The sequence below is a fragment of the Myotis lucifugus genome, unplaced genomic scaffold, assembly GCF_000147115.1.
Source record: "Myotis lucifugus unplaced genomic scaffold, Myoluc2.0 scaffold_76, whole genome shotgun sequence".
Classification (NCBI taxonomy): Eukaryota; Metazoa; Chordata; class Mammalia; order Chiroptera; family Vespertilionidae; genus Myotis; species Myotis lucifugus.
Window position 1 is genome coordinate 4,211,570 of NW_005871124.1, and position 19,101 is coordinate 4,230,670.

Sequence of the window (19,101 nt, forward strand, 5' to 3'; positions counted from 1 at the left end):
AATCAATTTTGGGGCAATGCAAACTATATCTGATGCAAACCATCAGTGAGGGTCAGAAAACTAGAAGTATTATTTGGTTGAAAAGATAAAGAAAAAGAACTATGACCAATTATTTAACAGCTTATCGCTGAAATATTATATGCTATTTTACTTACAGAGGTTTTATATGTTTTAATATGTGGTAGTGCTAGGGCACCATTTCCCTGTTGTTCTTTTTTTTTTTTTTTTTTTTTTAGAGTTTCTCTGGCTGTCCTTTAATAGCTTGTTTTTCCAAATATACTCTCTAATTAACTTTAGCCCACAAAAATATCAGGATTTTCTTTCCTCTGGCTTTTTTGAGCTATAATTTACAGTAGTTTAAGTGTACAAATTTACTGCATTTCGGCAAATGTGTGGGGTTGTGTAACCATTACCACAATTAAGATATAGAACATTTCCATCACTCAGTGTTCCCTTGTGCCCCTGTACAGTTGATTCCCACTTTTGACCCCTGATCTCTGGCAACCAGTTAGTTATCTGCTTTCTCTCTCTCTCTAATTTTTGCTTTTCCTGAACGTCACCCAACTTGATTCAAACGGCTGTATTCTTTTGCTTTGGATATTTTTCATTCATCTTGCCATTTTTGAGATTCATTCATATTGTATGTATTAATATTGTGTTTCTTTTATTGTTAAGTAGTATACAATACTTATACCACAATTAATTTTTTCTTTTATCAGTTGATAGATATTTGGGTTGTGTCCACTTTTTGGTCAAATATGAATGAAGTAATGTGAACATTATTTGTCTTTGTGAGGGCATAGGTTTTTGTTTTTCTTGGTATATACACCTAGGATTTGGAAATTCTGGGTCATATTGTCCTCCGCATCCCTACCTGTTACCAGTTCAAGTGAGCTTCTTGGGATGTCACAAGAAGAGGAATTTTCTGAGGCTTGCATGAGAGGATGAATGATATGTATTTGCATGGAATTAAATTCCTGGGTTTCCAAGGTCCCATCTCCCTCTGTCCCGCCAAGGAAGATGTCCCATGTTGTCTTTAGCCGGGCCAGGATGAGAGCCGAGGCCCAGAGTTTCCCCTCCACATCTGCACAGTCCAGTCCAGCACCAGGCTAGCGTAGCTTGTGTTCCCAGCTACAGTCCATGGCCTGTGGGGTCTCCATGGTCCACATGACTATGGAGGGAACACAGGGAAGCAGGAGCAAAGCCAGAGGAACAAGACAGAGAATTCCTTTGTCTGGGAATTATGTATTTTCGAATTTCATGAGCTTGCAGTGGCTTCACACCCTCTAGCCAATTACCTTTGTTTTTGGTTAGACTGACAGGCAAGTACCTTCCCTGTATCATCCTGACTCACTGCTCATGCGCCCATTTTCTCCTTTGTCCAGTCCTTTCCCTCAGTGATCTGCAGGGGATGGACTGGTGGTTCCCTGGGGTGTGTGCAATTGCAGCTTCCTGGTGAAGCTGCCCAGATGGCCATGCTTATAATGTCTGGCCTTCCCTTTGCTTCTTTCCTGTTATTAAATTAATAGCTACCTAATTACAGCGGTCACAATATTGCAGTTGTAGGTTTAAATGCCAAACTGTTTTCCAAAGTGGCTGCAGTGGTTTAGATTTCAATTAGCAATGAATGAGAGTTCCAGTTGTTCTGCATCTCTACTAGTACTTGGTATTGTCAGTTTTTTTAACTTTAGCCATTCTAGTAATTAAGTGATGGTTTTTCATTTTCTTTTTATTTGCATTTCCCTGATGATAGTGATGTTGAGCATCTTGTATGTGCTATTGGCCTTTTGTAGTCCTTCTTTTTTTTAACTACCTATTCATGTCTTTTGCTCATTTTTAACTTCTTTTTTGTCTCATTAATTGAGTTGTATAGGCTCTTTACATACTCTGGATAAAAGCTCTTTATCGGGTATATGTTTTAGAAATTTCTCCCAGTCTGTGGCTTGCCTTTTTGTTTTCTTAATTGTACCTTTTGAAGAGTGACTGTTATATAACTTTGATGAAGTTCATTTAATCAGTTTTTTTCTTTTTTTTTTATATATATATATATTTTTTTTTTTTTGAGGCAGCTCTGCCACTGTATTTATTATTGTTCAAAAGTTTGTAATGGTCTTAATTATCCATGAAAGAGTGCGATCATGTGGTATTTTTCCTTCATTGACTGGCTTGTTTCACTTAGCATAATGCTCTCCAATTCCATCCATGCTGTTGCAAATGGTAAGAGTTCCTTCTTTTTAACAGCAGCATAGTATTCCATCGTGTAGATGTACCACAGTTTTCTAATCCATTCATCTACTGATGGGCACTTAGGCTGTTTCCAGATCTTAGCTATGGTGAATTGTGCTGCTATGAACATCTGGGTGCATATATCCTTTCTGATTGGTGTTTCTGGTTTCTTGGGATATATTCCTAGAAGTGGGATCACAGGGTCAAATGGGAGTTCCATTTCCAATTTTTTGAGGAACCTCCATACTGCCTTCCATAGTGGCTGCACCAGTCTGCATTCCCACCAGCAGTGCACAAGTGTTCCTTTTTCTCCACATCCTCTCCAGCACTTGTCGTTTGTTGAATTGTTGATGATGGCCATTCTGACAGGTGTGAGATGGTATCTCATTGTTGTTTTGATTTGCATCTCTCGGATGATTAGTGACTTTGAGCATGTTTTCATATGTCTCTTGGCTTTCTGAATGTCCTCTTTTGAAAGGTGTCTATTTAGATCCTTTGCCCATTTTTTGATTGGATTGTTTATCTTCTTTTTGTTAAGTTGTATGAGTTCCCTATAAATTTTGGAGATTAAGCCCTTATCAGATATGACGTTGGCAAATATGTTTTCCCACGAGGTGGGTTTTCTTGTTGTTTTTTTGATGGTTTCTTTTGCTGTGCAGAAGCTTTTTATTTTGATGTAGTCCCATTTGTTCAGTTTCTCTTTAGTTTCAACTGCCCTAGGAGCTGTATCAGTGAAGAAATTGTTTTGGCATATGTCTGAGATTTTGTTGCCTTTGTATTCTTCTAGAATTTTTATGGTTTCCTGTCGTACATTTAAGTCCTTTATCCATTTCGAGTTTATTCTTGTGTATGGTGTAAGTTGGTGGTCTAGTTTCATTTTCTTGCATATATCTGTCCAATTTTCCCAACACCATTTATTGAAGAGACTATCTTGGCTCCATTGTATGTTCATGCCTCCTTTGGCAAAAATTAATTGAGCATATTGGTTCGGGCTAATTTCTGGACTCTCTATTCTATTCCACTGATCTATATGTCTGTTCTTGTGCCAGTACCAGGCAGTTTTGAGAACAGTGGCTTTGTAATACAGCTTGATATCTGGCATTGAGATCCCACCTACTTTGTTCTTTCTCAGGATCGTTGCAGCTATTCGGGGTCTTTTTTTATTCCAGATGAATTTTTGGAGAGTTCGTTCTAGATCTAGATCATTGGTATTTTCATGGGAAGTGCGTTGAATTTATAGATTGCTTTGGGTAGTATGGACATTTTAATGATGTTGATTCTACCAATCCAAGAACATGGTATGTTCTTCCATCTGTTTATGTCTTCCTCTATCTCTTTTTTCAACGTCCTGTAGTTTTCTGAGTAGAGGTCTTTAACCTCTTTAGTTAAGTTTATTCCTAGGTATCTTAATTTTTTTGGTGCGATGGTAAATGGGATTGTTTTTCTAATCTCTCTTTCTGAAAGTTCACTATTGGTGTATAGAAATGCCTCAGATTTCTTGGGGTTAATTTTGTATCCTGCTACATTGCCAAATTCATGTATTAAGTCTAGTAGTTTTTTGATGGAGTCTCTAGGGTTTTGTATGTATAATATCATGTCATCTGCAAATAAGGACAGTTTTACTTCCTCTTTTCCAATTTGGATGCCTTTTATTTCTTCTTCTTGCCTAATTGCAATGGCTAATACTTCCAGTACTATGTTGAACAGGAGTGGTGAGAGTGGGCATCCCTGTCTTGTTCCTGTTCTTAGGGGAAATGGTGTTAGTTTTTGTCCATTGAGTATGATGTTGGCTGTGGGCCTGTCATATATGGCTTTTATTATGTTGAGGTATGACCCTTCTATTCCCACCTTTCTGAGAGTTTTTATCAAAAATGGGTGTTGGATTTTGTCGAAAGCTTTTTCTGCATCAATTGATATGACCATGTGGTTTTTTTCTTTCAATTTGTTTATGTGATGTATCACATTTATTGATTTACGGATGTTGTACCATCCTTGCATCTCTGGGATAAATCCTACTTGGTCATGGTGTATGATCCTTCTGATGTACTGCTGGATCCGATTTGCTAAGATTTTGTTGAGGATTTTGGCATCTATGTTCATGAGGGATATTGGCCTGTAATTCTCTTTCATTGTGATGTCTTTACCTGGTTTTGGTATTAGGGTGATGCTGGCTTCATAGAATGAGCTTGGAAGTGTTCCTTCCTCTTGAATTTTTTGTAGTAGTCTGAGGAGGGTAGGTTTTAGTTCTTCCTTGAATGTTTGGTAAAACTCCCCTGTAAAGCCGTCTGGCCCTGGGCTTTTGTTTGCTGGAAGCTTTCTGATGACTGCTTCAATTTCTTCCATAGTTATTGGCCTATTGAGGTTTTTAGATTCTTCCTGATTGAGTTTTGGAATGTTGTATTTTTCTAGGAATTTGTCCATTTCCTCCAGGTTGTCTAGTTTGTTGGAGTAGAGTTGCCCGTAGTATTGTTTAACAATCATTTGTATTTCTGTGGGGTCTGTTGTTATTTCGCCTCTATCATTTCTGATTTGGTTTATTTGGGACCTTTCTCTTTGCTTCTTGGTGAGCCTGGCGAGTGGTTTGTCAATCTTGTTTATCCTTTCAAAGAACCAGCTCTTGGTTTCATTGATTTTCTGTATTGTTTTTTTGGTCTCTATGTCATTGATTTCTGCTCTAATCTTTATTATCTCCTTCCTTCTGCTCACTCTGGGGTTTTCTTGTTGCTCTCTTTCTAATTCTTTGAGTTGTAGAGTTAGATGATTAACTACCATTTTTTCTTGTTTTTTGAGATAGGCCTGTAGAGCTATAAACTTCCCTCTCAGGACTGCTTTCATTGTGTCCCAGAGGTTTTGGATTGTTGTGTTTTCATTGTCATTAGTGTCCAGGATGTTTTTAATTTCTTCTTTGATGTCATCGGTAACCCAATCAATATTTAATAACATGCTATTCAGCTTCCAAGTGTTTGAGTATTTTGGTTTGTTTTTATTGTAGTTTATTTCTAACATTATGCCCTCGTGGTCTGAGAAGATGCTTTTTATGATTTCAATCTTCTTGAATTTGTGGAGACTTTGCTTGTGACCCAATATGTGGTCTATTTTTTAATATGTCCCATGAGCACCTGAGAGGAAAGTATATTTCGCAGCTGTGGGGTGAAGTGTTCTGAAGATGTCAATTAAGTCCATCTGATCTAGTGAGTCATTTAGGATTGCTGTTTCTTTGCTGATTGTTTGTCTAGCGGATTTATCCAGTGATGTCAGTGGTGTATTAAAGTCCCCTACTATGATTGTATTGTTGTCGATCTCTCCCCTGATATCTTCCAGAAGTTTTCTTATGTATGTGGGTGCTCCTGCATTGGGTGCATATATGTTTACCAGGGTTATATCTTCTTGTTGTATTGATCCCTTTAGTATTATGAAGTGGCCTTCCTTATCTCTGGTTATGGCCTTCACTTTGAGATGTATTTTGTCAGATATAAGTATTGCTACCCCAGCTTTCTTTTCCTTTCCATTTGCGTGAAAGATATTTTTCCATCCCTTCACTTTCAGTCTGTGTGAGTCCCTTCTAATGAGGTGGGTCTCTTGTAGACAGCAGATGTATGGGTCATGTTTTTTTATCCATTCAGCCACTCGATGTCTTTTGGTTGGAGCATTTAGTCCATTTACATTTAAAGTTATTATTGAAAGGTACTTGTTTGTAGCCATTTCTTTTTTTGTGTGTGTGTGGCTGTTTTCTTTCTGAGCTTGATGTTTCTTCTTTTACACCAGTCCCTTTAGCATTTCTTGCATGGCTGGCTTGGTGGTGATAAACTCCCTTAGCCCTTTTTTGTCTGTGAAGCTTCTTATTTCCCCTTCAATTTTGAATGATAGCCTTGCTGGATAGAGTATTCTTGGATTCAGTCCTTTGCTTTGCATCACTTTGTAGATTTCCGTCCATTCTTTTCTGGCCTGATGTGTTTCTGTTGAGAAATCATTTGATAATCTAATGGGAGATCCCTTGTATGTTACTTTCCGTCTCTCTCTTGCAGCCTGTAAGATTCTCTCTTTATCCTGAACATTTGCCATGGTAATTATGATGTGTCTTGGTGTGGGTCTTTTCGGGTTCACCTTGTTTGGGACTCTCTGGGCTTGTGTGACTTTTTTCTTCCCCACCTCAGGGAAGTTTTCTGATATCATTTCTTTGAATAGGTTTTCTAATCCGTGTTCATCTTTCTGTTGTTCTGGCACCCCTATTATTCGTATGTTGTTTCGTTTCATGTTGTCCCAAAGCTCCCTTAGGCTCTCCTCCTGTCTTTTAATTTTTTTCTCCATTTGCCGTACAGTTTGAGTGTGTTTTGCTTCCTTGTCTTCTAATTCACTAATTCGGTCCTCCGCTTCTCCCAGTCTACTGTTGATACTTTCAATGGAGTTTTTTATTGAAGCTATGTCGCTCTTCATTTCTTCTTGGGACTTACTTAAGTTGTTGATTTTTTCATCTGTTTCTTCTAGCTTCTTGCATAAGTAGTTGAGTTTTTCATCTGTTTCTTCTTGCTTCTTGAACATCTGGTGCATGTACTCTAGGAACCTTATTCTGAATTCTTTTTCCGTCATGTTGCATATCTCTGTCTCACTTAGCTGCTTTTTTGGCGAGTCCGCCTTTTCTTTCCTTTGGGGGTTTCTTTGTCTACCCATGTTTGATCTCACTGACATGACTAGTTGTTGAATCGTTCAGTGGCTGGACCCTGGGTGGCAGTGGCTGCTCCCTGGGTGGCAGTGGCTCCTCGGTCTGTGGTTGCTCCTTGGGCGGTTGTGGTAGCAGCGGCTCCTCTGTTGATAGCAGAGCCTCTGGTGGGTGCTGTTCACAGCTGTGGTGGCTCTTCTGGCTGGTGGAGGGAGGCTTCACACACAGCAACTGTCAGTTTTTTTCTTTTATAGGCTTTGATTTTGTGTTCCGTTAAGAAATCTTTGCCTATCCCAACATTATAAAGTTTCCTCAGCTTTTTTCCCCTAGAATTTCTATAGTCACAATTATTATGTTTGGGTTTATGGTACTTCAAGTTGTCAAGTTGTTCATGATGTGAGATAATCATTAATGTGTGGGTTTCTTCTGCATCCCCCTCGGTCAAATTGATAACTCCGTTCCATCATCATTTGTTGGAAAGACTATCCTTTCAAAATTGAATTACCATTTGCTCTTTGATAAAAATCAATTGGCCATTTAATTTTGTGTGCATTTCTAGATCCTCTGTTATGTTCCAGTTATCTGTGTCTGTTTTTATGCCACTGTCACCCTGTTTTGTTGCTGTAGTCTTGAAATCAAGCACTCTAAGTTCTCTGTGTTCTTTTTCAAATTGTGTGGTTTTTGTTTGTTTGTTTTGCCTTCCACATAAAGTTTAAAAGCCATTTGTCAATTTATCCTGCTAGGGTTTTAATTGGCACCACATTATTTGCATAAATCAATATGGGAAGAATTTCTACTTTCTTTTTTAAATTAAATCTTTATTGTTGAAAGTATTAGATTATTTCAGTAATAATGCATTTACTAATGGTATATCTCACCATTTTTTTTAGGTCTTTAATTTCCTTCAGCAATGTTTGATAGTTTTCATTACATGTTTTAAAGTTTATTTCTGTTATTTTACTTTTTTGATGTTGTGATTGGAGGCATTGTAAAGTTTATTTTCATTGTTTGTTGCTATTATAGTGGAGCACAGTAGATTATTGTACACTTACTTAGCAGCCTTCTATTTTGATAAGCTAATTACTAGTTCTAGTAGCTTTGCTCTAGATTTCTTTGGATTTTCTATGTACTTCATCATGCTGTCTGCAGTTAAAGGCGCTTTTAATTTTTCTTTTCTAATCTGTAGATACACTTTAATTTTTTTGTTGCCTTGTTGGATTAACAAGGAACTTTGGTACAGTGTTGAATATAAAGGAATATTCTTGTGTTATTTCTTATCTTTGGGGGAAAACATTCAGTTTTCACCATTGAATATGATATTAGCTGTAAGATTTTTGCAGATTTATATTGAAGTTCTCTTTTGTTACTGGTTTTACTTGGAGGTTCTTTCCCACTACCCATTTATAATGAATATATTGAATTTGTCAAATTTTATTCTTCATCTATTGAGATCCTATGGATTTTTAAGAACGTGTTACATGCTTAATTACATTGCTTGGTTCTTCAGACATTTTTTTATAAGCCCCTTTTAGTCACATGTGTTATGTTGCTGGCTTTAGTGTAGTAATATTTTGTTAAGGATTTTTGCACTTTTGTTCATAAGTGATGCTACTTTGTCATTTTCTTCTTGCGACATGATTTTTGCATCAGGATAATTTTGGCCTCATAAAATGAGTTGGGAATTGCTGTTTTCTCTGTTGTATGTGTAGGATTGGGAATTATTTCTTCCTTAAAAGTTATGCAGAACTTATTAGTAAAGTCATCTATCTTTTTTGTGTGGAGAGCGAGCCGAGCTAGTTTTTATTTTTATTTATCTTTATGTTGAAAGTATTACAGATGTGTCCCCCCTCATTGACCTCTTCCACATGACTCTTGCCCCCTCCCCAGGCCTTCACCACACTATTGTCTGTGTCCATGGGTTATGCTTGTATGCATATACATTTTTTGGTTAATTCTCCACCCCTTCCCTCTGAGATTCCATAGTCAGTTGCTTCATTGTTTGTCAGTTTATTTTGTTCATTAGATTCAGCATAAAAGTGAGATCATGTGGTTGGTTGTAGCTGGGAATATATTATTATGCAATTAATTTCATAATCTTTTGTCATTAGATTGTAAATTCATTGGTGATAGGGATCTTTCCCTATTTTGTTCACTATTGTCTTCCCAGTGCTGATAACTCTGCTATGGCTCATAATAGGGGCTCAATAAAGGTTTGAATTACATTGTTAACTATTAATGGAAAAATGAAACTTAACTCTTTGCCACAATGTATAAGCTTTAGGTTAGTAGGGACTATGCCACATACTAATTCTGTGTCACTTAGGGAACTGAGCTTAATAACTGAGCTTAAATACTGTGATGTAAAGTGATTTACTTTACTAAACTTTTGGGTATCTGCTATGTCAGGGGTGGGGAACCATTTTTCTGCCAGGGGCCATTTGGATATTTATAACATCATTTGCTTAATATAATTCACTTAATGTAAATTTATGTTGCTATGAAAAAGCTCCTAGATTTATTAAATTTTAAGTCCCGCCTGCATTTCCCTTGGCAGGGCCAGACCAAATGTTTTCCTGGACCTTATGGCACGGGGGTGGACATTCCCCACCCCTGTGCTTTGTGGAAGACACTGATAACAGGGGATACACAGATGCTTAGCACTCTTACCTTTGTGGCATTTTTGTCTTAGGTTATTTTATCAAATAACAAAAATATAGTAGTTAAGAGTAAGCTCTGGAGGCAGACCTAGATTCAGTTTCTATGTCTACTACTTAGTACTGTTTCTTTGAGCAAGGTGCTTAGTCTTGCTGATCCTTCTTTCTTCACTCTATAAATGAGGCCTTCTACCACCTTAAAGGGTTGTTAGAACCTTTTAAAAGAAATGTTAGCATTTTGCATAAAATTAAATTCTTACTATCCTAATGTATAAAAACCCTGGGTCTTAAGGACTGATAACGACCGAGGCTTGACCAACCGGAAGTCAGTCCTGCAGTCAGCCCTGGGTTGCCATGACAACCCAGCACTGACTGTTTCCGCTGCAGGTGCGGTGCCCCAGCACTCACTGTTGAGAGTGCTGTGAATCAGGGCCAGAGAGACACCTGAAGAGAGAAGCAGGGACTGATCCATTGCCTCTGTGGCAGCTTTTGATCAGCACTTGCCTCTCTCTCCCTTCCCCTCCCCTCCCCTCCCCTCCCCCTTTGTTTCCCTCCCCCAGTCTGGCCAGCAGCCGTGCCTCCATTTCTCTCCAGGCCTCCACCAGTGCTGCTAATCAGCCCCGCCTTTCTGATCAGGCCCCGTTGATAGGCCCAGAGATGCTGACTGGCATAGAAACTGACTAATCAGAATCAAATCTGGGTAAATGTAAGAAGCCAATGGCTGCCTAGGAAGCAGAGCTTTGGATGCTGACTGGCATAGAAACTGACCAGTCAGAACCAAATCTAGGTGAATGTAAGGAGCCAATGGCTGCCTAGGAGGTGGAGCTTTTGAAGCTTACTGGCATAGAAACTGACCAGTCAGAACCAAATCTGGGTCAACTGTGAGAAGTCAATGGCTGTCTAGGAGGTGGAGCTTTTGACGCTGACTGTCATAGAAACTGACCAATCAGAACCAAATCTGGGTCAACTGTGAGAAGTCAATGGCTGTCTAGGAGGTGGAGCTTTTGACGCTGACTGTCATAGAAACTGACCAATCAGAACCAAATCTGGGTCAACTGTAAGGAGCCAGTAGCTGCCTAGGAGGCGGAGCTTTTGATGCTGACTGGCATAGAAACCGACCAATTAGAACCAAATTGGCCATCAGAGGAGGGCAGTTGGGCGAGATCAGGCCTGCAGGGGAGGGCAGTTGGGAGCGAGATCAGGCCGGCAGGGGAGGGCAGTTGGGGGCAACCAGGCCAGCAGGGGAGGGCAGTTGGGGGCGAGATCAGGCAGGCAGAGGCAGTTGGGGGCGAGATCAGGCTGGCAGGAGAGGGCAGTTAGGGGCGGGCAGGCAGGCAGGCAGAGGCAGTTAGGGGCGAACAGGCAGTCAGGCAGAGGGGTTGGGGCAATCAGGCAGGCAGGCATAGGTAGTTAGGGGAGATCAGGCAGGCAGGCAGGTGAGCGGTTAGGAGCCAGCTGTCCCAGATTGCGAGAGGGATGTCCCACAGGGATCGGGCCTAAACCAGCAGTTGGACAACCCCAAGGGGTCCCTGATTGGAGAGGGTGCAGGCTAGGGTGAGAGAACCCCCTCTTTGTGCACAAATTTCGTGCACCAGGCCACTAGTTATATAATAATCTTCTATATCTATAAAAGCCTAAGTGACTGGTGGATTGGCTGACTGGCCGGTAGCTATGACGCACAATGACCACCATGGGGCAGACACTCAACACACAGGCATGGAAACATGGAACAGACTGATCAGTCTCAGAGGGAAGGGGGTGGGGGGAGGACAGGAAGACATTAAGATCTTATATGCATATGCATATGCATACTAAAGGCCCGGTACACAGATTTGTGCACCAGTGGGGTCCCTCAGCCTGGCCTGCAGGGATTGGGTCGAAACAGGCAGTCCGACATCCCGCGAGTGGTCCCAGATTGCGAGAGGGCGCGGGCCAGGCTGAGGGACCCCATCAGCACTGGGCCTCTAGTATATATATAAAAGCCTAATATGCAAAGTGTCCTCTTGGGAGTTCGACCGGGAGTTCAATTGTTTGCTTTGATGTGCGCTGACCACCGGGGGGCGGCGCAGAGCGATGGAAGGCCCCGACCAGCAGCCAGAGAAGGGAGGCTGCAGCTGGCAGCCAGAAGGCCCCGATCAGCCCTGATTGCCAGGCAGACTTAGGGACCCTACTCGTGTACGAATTTCATGCACCAGGCCTCTATGTTATATGATAGAGACATTATGCTAAGGCCAAACTTAAAGGTTGGAAGGGTTACCTCTAGTGAGGTGTTGAAGTAGAGCTTCATGAGAAAGATGGCATTTAAAATGGATCTTGAGTAACTGATAGAATTTATACAGTGACATGGATGAAGTTAAGATTTCCTAGAAGGGAAAGGATGAACTATCAAGCAAGTGAGGCAGTTCGCAGAATTCAGGGCGTGTCCTGAAAGCAGAAATGCCCCTCAATAAACTCATATTTCCACCATACCCCACACCACCTTCTCTGGGCAATTACCTAAATTGGTGAAAGATGTTATCTATTTTTATTCATATGCTCCCTTCCTCTCCATCACCTCCACCTAAGAAGATAGTTGTCTTTCAAATTAGACACTTGATGACTTAACTACTCGAGTTAACTAATCCTGCATTCTGAATATCACTGTTCTCTCCACCTCCACGCTCTGCACACACTAGGTGCATACTTCCTGAGAGCCAGAGAAGTATATTTTATTTTAATCAGTTTGGCCTGTTCAACCTTTTAGTATTGTCCCTGACACCTAGTAAATCCGCAGTTTATTTCAGGGCATGGGGTGGTAAATAAGTGATCCTGATTACAACCATTTCCAACTAAATTGAAAATTTTTTGAAATATGAACTTTTGAAATAGATGTCTGAAACTTTGCAAATACCAGCATTTGTGAATACTCCTGTAGCATGTAATTTTCTCACTTGGAAAGTTGGGGTTAATGAGGAATGAATGAAATTAAATTTTCATGCTTAGTACATTTTAAGATGTACTTAAACATTTTTCAGTTTTCCAAAAAGGTACTTAGAATTCAAAGGAAGTGCACAATTTAACCCCAGAACAAATTTTAGTATTAAAAAATAGTTGAATACCAAAAACTCACCCAATTGTTTACACTTGGGGGTTTAGACATCACATTCTTTTTTTCCAAGCAATAACTGGCAGCTGTTGGGATCCGTACTCTAGTTCCCTCACACCCAGGACAAGATGACTGAGGAATGTTCCACACTGTCTCCTAGAGATTCCCAGCAGGATCAAATGCCAGTTGCTCTCAGCTGCATGACAAGCCATACTGCAGCCTTTATTGATTTCCTTCCCTTTACTACTTCAGTTCTCCACTTCTTTACTGGTGCTTCCTAGGGTAACTACAAATAAATCTTGCACTAAAACCTTTTGTCTTAGGCAACCCAAGACAGTTTGGCAAGACACATTTTACTAAGAGTTTAAAATTTTCAAGTTTTAGAATATAGGTTTGGAGAAATTTGTTCACAAAGATGAGTATGAAAGGTTTGCTTTTTTTTTTTTTAATAGGGAAGATTTACTAAAACAAATTTGATTTTTTATTGATAAAACACAAGGTAGGTACTAAAAAAGGGAATAGATAGCTAGTTTCTGTTTGGAGGCCAGAGGTCAAAATGAGTCTGGATAAGTGTCTCTGTTTTATACTGAAAATAGGCATCACTGATGTTTAAAACCCCAAATATAAATATCTAGGTGTCATTTTAGCATGCGATTTATTTTTAATACTAAAATTTGTTCTAGGTTTATATTGTACTTTTACTTTCAATTTGAACTGTGTTCTTGGCAACACCAAACATAAAAGTAAATCTAGTTCAAGAAATAGAAAGAACTAGGGAAAAAATACAGATGCAAGCAAGAGATAATAGGATAGCGTATTCCAAGCATTTTCTTATTCCTGAATAATAGGTTTTTTTTGTAGTTTTGCCCATAGAATTCTGCTGACAAAATTTTTTTTAATTTCAGGGCAGGTTTGATTAAAAAGAAACCAGAGAATCTCATCAAATTGATTGGATTCCATACCTTTGCTGACTCATCTGATCACTGTTATTTCAGTGCTTTAAAAATGTTTTCTCAAATATATTGTAATGCAGAATAGAGTTTTCATAACTTAAATCATCTTGGGTACCATATTTTATATTAATAATGACATATGCATTAAACATAAGTGCTTTTCCTAAAACTCTCTTTTCCCCTTTCTTTATAGAATGCTGCCTTTTTATATGGTCTTGGTTTGGTCTACTTCCATTACAATGCATTTCAGTGGTAAGTTGACATGAAACTAATAAGTCCAGTTATTTCCAGTGAATGACTTGTTTTTGTTCTTGGTGTGTTTTGTTTGATATACAGTGTGGGTAAAAAGTAGGTTTATAGTTGTGAGTATGTGAAACGGAATTTATTCTTGCATTATTACTTATTATTGTATTATTTTTCATATGAACAACTGTAAATCTACTTCTGCCCCACCCCATATTGTGTGTGTAATAAATACAACATATTTTAATGTCCCTATGCCTACATTTTTCAATAATCTCTTAAAATGATTAGATACTCCTTCAGAGATATTGAACCACTTCACATATAATAGTTGTATGTGTCCCTGAAAGAATCCTGCATGAGATTATAATTAAAGAAGGCTTAGATTAGAAAGCTGTTAGAATTTCTCAGGTCTTCATTATGAACCAGTGATCCCCAGGTTATTTGAACTGGGGAATGACTTGCACTGTGATAGAGAGATCTATGGATAAACTATCTGTGATGACCAGTACTTTTACCTTTTCAGACTTTTAGACAAGATTGACTACTCCCTCCCCTTCTTCTCCCCAACACACACGTAATAGGAGGGAAAAAAGTATCCCAGTGTCTGGAGTGATTATTCGAAGATTGGCTAGAGAGCGCAAAAGAGCCAGGAGCTAGTAATACATTAGCAAATGCCAATGTGAATAACTCAGTGTATGATACTTCTAATTTAGCCTCACATTTAAGGTCCTCTCTGGTTCAACCTCAGATGATCCTTTTAGCCTCACTGCTCCCTTAGCTAAATATGTTCTTTATGTCAGTCACACTGTATTATCATTTCCCTGAAAACATCCTGAGCATTTTTTAACCTATGTAACCTTGTTCGTGCCATCTACTCTGTTTGGTCTGCCTTTTCTTTCCATGTCCACCTTTAAAAAACTTACCTGTCTCTTTGATTACTTCATCAAATCTATTTGTGTCACTTAAAAGGAACCTCTAAATTTCCTAATATATACGTGTGGAACTATATATCTGTTATATACATATAAAATGTTATTACTGATTCAGAGCTAGAATACTATCCCTTTTAGATATTCCTGAGGGAACTCTCTGGACTCAGAAGCTTTATTAGCCTCAGAGAACTGAGTTTTATGGTCTCTTCCCAAATGTACTGAAACTGTGCTAAGGCCATTTAGTTAATATCATTTTTGATACAGTTTTAAAGGAGGCTTTTTAAATGACTTTCTTGAAATCTTATTAAAAGTGACCATTGTTTTAAAATATATTTAGCACATGCATGTTTTTCATAGGTAGTACTATTGAGGTTTTAGCTTTCTATCATTTCTTCTTTTAAATTGTTAACAACGGCACACACTGAATGCAAAAAAATTTTTCTATCATTTCTTTTTTTAAATTGTTAACAATGGCACACATTAAATGCAAAAAAAATTTAAGCTGAAAATCTATAGAAATAATTGTGGTGATATAAAAAAATCTTTTTAAATTTTAAGAAAAAATGCAATGATACTCATGCACAGCAATATGAACTTTTTTGTATCAGTAGAGAATATGCTCTAATATTTGAAAACTACAAACCTTTCCACACATTGTATCAAAAGTATTTTATAGTTTTCCTTAGCTATTTCTCATGTTCTAAAATTCTCTGTCAATCAGAATTTGTATGCTTTGGTGTTTTAGTTTAGCTTCTGCTATAGAGATCATGTTCTGGCTGCATGCAGTTTGGTGATATGAATGTGGTAAAATGATGACCAAATTTAAAATGTAGTCTGAGTGTTATCTATTTTCTTCACGTACTGCCCCCCAACACACACACACACACACACACACACACACACACACACTCTTTAATCAGCCAACTATGAAAGTGATGGCATCAGCAAACACCTATTAAACATTTTATTGTATTGTTTAGAACATTAAAAATAGGAATGCACAACTGAAGGAATAGACTACTTGGAAAAACTGGAGCTGGCCAACCTCCCGCGGCCCCTCCCCCAGAGTGCCAACCTCCCGCGGCCCGATCGGGCCATCACCGGCCAGGCCTGGGTACCCCACCCATGCACAAATTTGTGCACCAGGCCTCTAGTTTTAATATAAAATATTATTTGAATAATTGAGAATAAATTTAACTGATCTTCCTTTTCATCTTTTGTATTAAACTGGAGGCCTGGTGCACAACATTCATGCACTCGGTGTGTGGCGGGGTAGTGGTTCCTCAGCCCAGCCTGCACCCTTTAGCAGTCCAGGAGCCCTTGGGGGATGTCCGACTGACGGCTTTGGACATCCTTAGTGCTGCTGCAGAGGCGGGAGAGGTTCCCGCCACCGCTGTTGCGCTTGCCAACTGTCAGCCCGGTTTGTGGCTGAGTGGCCTGCCCCCTGGTGGTCAGTGTGCATCCTAGCAACCAGTTGTTCCTCCATTTGATCGATTTGCATATTGCCTTTTTATTATATAGGATTACATTCAATTATATGAAAGACCCAGATGCCCCTTTGCAGTCTTTTTTAAAAAAAACTTCATTCACATCATTTTTATAAAACTGCATTTCCTTTTAACAATATTGTGTAAATCATAAGTTTTACTGTGCTACCAAGCAAAAACTCATGCAAATGTTAAAAAGTTAAGCTATCTTATGTCTGTATTCTTTCAGGGCAATTAAAGCATTTCAGGAGGTGCTTTATGTTGATCCCAGCTTTTGTCGAGCCAAGGAAATTCATTTACGACTTGGGCTTATGTTCAAAGTGAACACAGACTATGAGTCTAGTTTAAAGGTAGGTTGTGGTTTTTCTCTAAGACACAATGTTTCATTTGCGGGGAGGGGGTTGTTAAATGTTAGAGCACTGAGAAATGTTGGAATTTATATCAGCATCTCAAAAGAAAATTTGAAAATTTAAGTGAAAGAACTATTTATCAGCTGTGAACTGGAAAGATACAAATGTTGGGTTTCAGGGCACAAAGTAGTTATTATGCTAAGACATAGGTAATTAATTACACATCATTTAACTTTTCTGGGGGGGAGGTTAAAGTTTTGAGGTTTGCTATCAGTAAAGGGTGAAGGTTTCAATTTCAGTTTGGACATTGGAAACACTTCTCTATAAGCAATTGGCCACCATAGAGGTCAGAAGCAGCTACCTAATGATGGTGTGACCAAATCATTCACCATTTATTTGTATTCGTTTCACTAGAAATCTTTCCACCTTTACCAGTAGGGCATATCTCATATGGAAAATATTTTTAAAAATGTTCTCCAAAAGTCAGTTGTACTGTTGGTGGATCAGTATAAACGTTATTAGGAAAAGATAATACATTGTTGGTTAAGTATTTCACTTTCTATGGAAATTTGATATTTCTCAAATTTTTCATTGAGCTTCTTGTGCTATCTGTGCCATCACTTTAGGTCTCACTGGGATTTTCATGAATATAGTGCTTCCCTGCATGACAAAAGTGTTGCTTTTTGAAAGGAATCAAAGTTCTAGAGAAAAGCTTAAGTTTTTGTGAATTTATGGCCATAATGGTTGCCATGTTCTAAATAGCTCTGATGGATACTGTCTTGATTCTGAAGGGAGGGAGATAAAGAATGACTGTACAGTAGGTTGTAATTTGAATTTACTAATAAGGAATTACTGAAAGGTTTTTTTTTTTGAACTGGATTTAAGAGTACCTAATTCTTCTAGGGTTTTAAAGTAGACTGCAAATACAGTTTTTATCTTTCATGAGTTTATAAAGCACAATGATGATGATAACAAAAATAGAGACAACCAAAACCACTAAAACAAGTAGATTGTGAACTATTTAGATCACATAGTTGTCAAAGGTAAGTGCACTTTGAAGAATAGGCCTGAGGATAAGTGTAAGTAGTGTGAAGAATAAGGGATGCCTGGAAGTTACCAGTTTTTCCTCAAGCTTACAGCAGCATTTCTCAGGCTATATTATGGGATATGAATGGATTAGAAATGGAAAATAAAGTTTAAATGTGCCACCTTGCATATTTTACCCCCTCTTGGACATTCACAGTGTATATTAGCTAACAAAGACTCTTAAAAAAAATAGAATTATTTGAGTATTTTACAATGCTGTCACAACTCCTATTATGTGTGGAACAAGTGTCTTGGGTAGTAGATTGGTAAATGTTGTTAGGAAATATATTTGAGTGGAAAAAAGTAATCAGATATGTCCTAAATTGTGTGAAATGTGAATATCTCTGAATATCAGTACAGTGGTATCTATATATATAAAGCGCCAGGGGCCATCGTAACCCAACAGATGACTGAACGGATGACCAAACAGGCTGCGTGGGGTGACAAGGCTGGCAGGGGGGTTAGTGAGGGACGACCAGACGACTGAGCAGCAGACTGTGTGGGGCGACCAGGCCAACGGGGGTTAGTGAGGGATGACCAAACAACTGAATGGCAGGCTGTGTGGGGTGACCAGGCCAGCAGGGGGGGCAGTGAAGGGTGACCAGACCAGCAGAGGGGGGGCAGTGAGGGGCGACCAGACTGGCAGGGGACGCAGTTGGCGGCAACCAGGCCGGCATGGGGGGCAGTGAGGGGTGACCAGGACAGCAGGGGGGGGGCGTGAGGGGCGATGAAGCTGGCGGGGGGGCAGTTGGGGGCGACTAGACTGGCAGGGGGGGTGCAGTTAAGGGCGACCGGGCTGCCAGGGGAGGGCAGTTGGGGGTGACTGGGCTGGCAGGGGAGGGCAGTTGGGGGCGACCAGGCCCGCAGGGGAGGGCAGTTAGGGGTGACCGGGCCTGTAGGGGAGTGGTTAGGGGGTGATCAGGCTGGCAGGCAGAAGTAGATAGGGGCAATCAGGCAGGCAGGCAGGTGAATGATTGGGAGCCAGAAGTCCAGGATAGTGAGAGGGATGTCCGACTGCCGGTTTAGGCCCGATCCCTGTGGGACATCCCCTGAGGGATCCCAGATTGGAAAGGGTGCAGGCTGGGCTGAGGGACACCCCCCCCCCCCCCCCCCCCATGAATTTCGTGCACCAGGTCTCTAGTTTTTAATAATTCTGTGGATGCAAAGATCTGTTTCCATGAAGGTGGCATTATTTAAAAACCCCTTTAATCAGGGGAAACAGGGTTGGACAGTGTTCCATGGCTAATTAAAAGTGTCCTACTTATTCATATTCAACAGAAACTTTCCTACATACACCTTTTTAACTATATTCAGACATAGTTAAAAGCTAACCAAACCTTCAAGTAATAGTGATTTTAGCAAAATTGCCATAAGTGCAGTCTTCTTGTTTTGCCCCCCAACCCCCATTTATTTAAAATACTTGAT

General features: G+C 39.6%; 1 protein-coding gene across 24 annotated transcripts in view; it reads left to right on the forward strand.

Moving 5' to 3' along the window:
- Positions 1-19,101, forward strand: part of KDM6A (lysine demethylase 6A) — a 160,166-nt gene that overhangs the window by 67,376 nt on the left and 73,689 nt on the right. For 17 of the 24 annotated variants that reach the window (XM_023755381.1, XM_023755384.1, XM_023755398.1 and 14 more), the window contains exons 4-5: positions 13,769-13,827; positions 16,470-16,590. In XM_023755381.1, the coding sequence (XP_023611149.1) occupies positions 16,552-16,590 (39 nt within the window). In that variant the 5' untranslated portion in view covers positions 13,769-13,827; positions 16,470-16,551. Of the gene's footprint in view, positions 1-13,768; positions 13,828-16,469; positions 16,591-19,101 lie in introns of those variants that run through there. The other 7 variants (XM_023755382.1, XM_023755389.1, XM_023755383.1 and 4 more) reach the window with 2 other exon arrangements.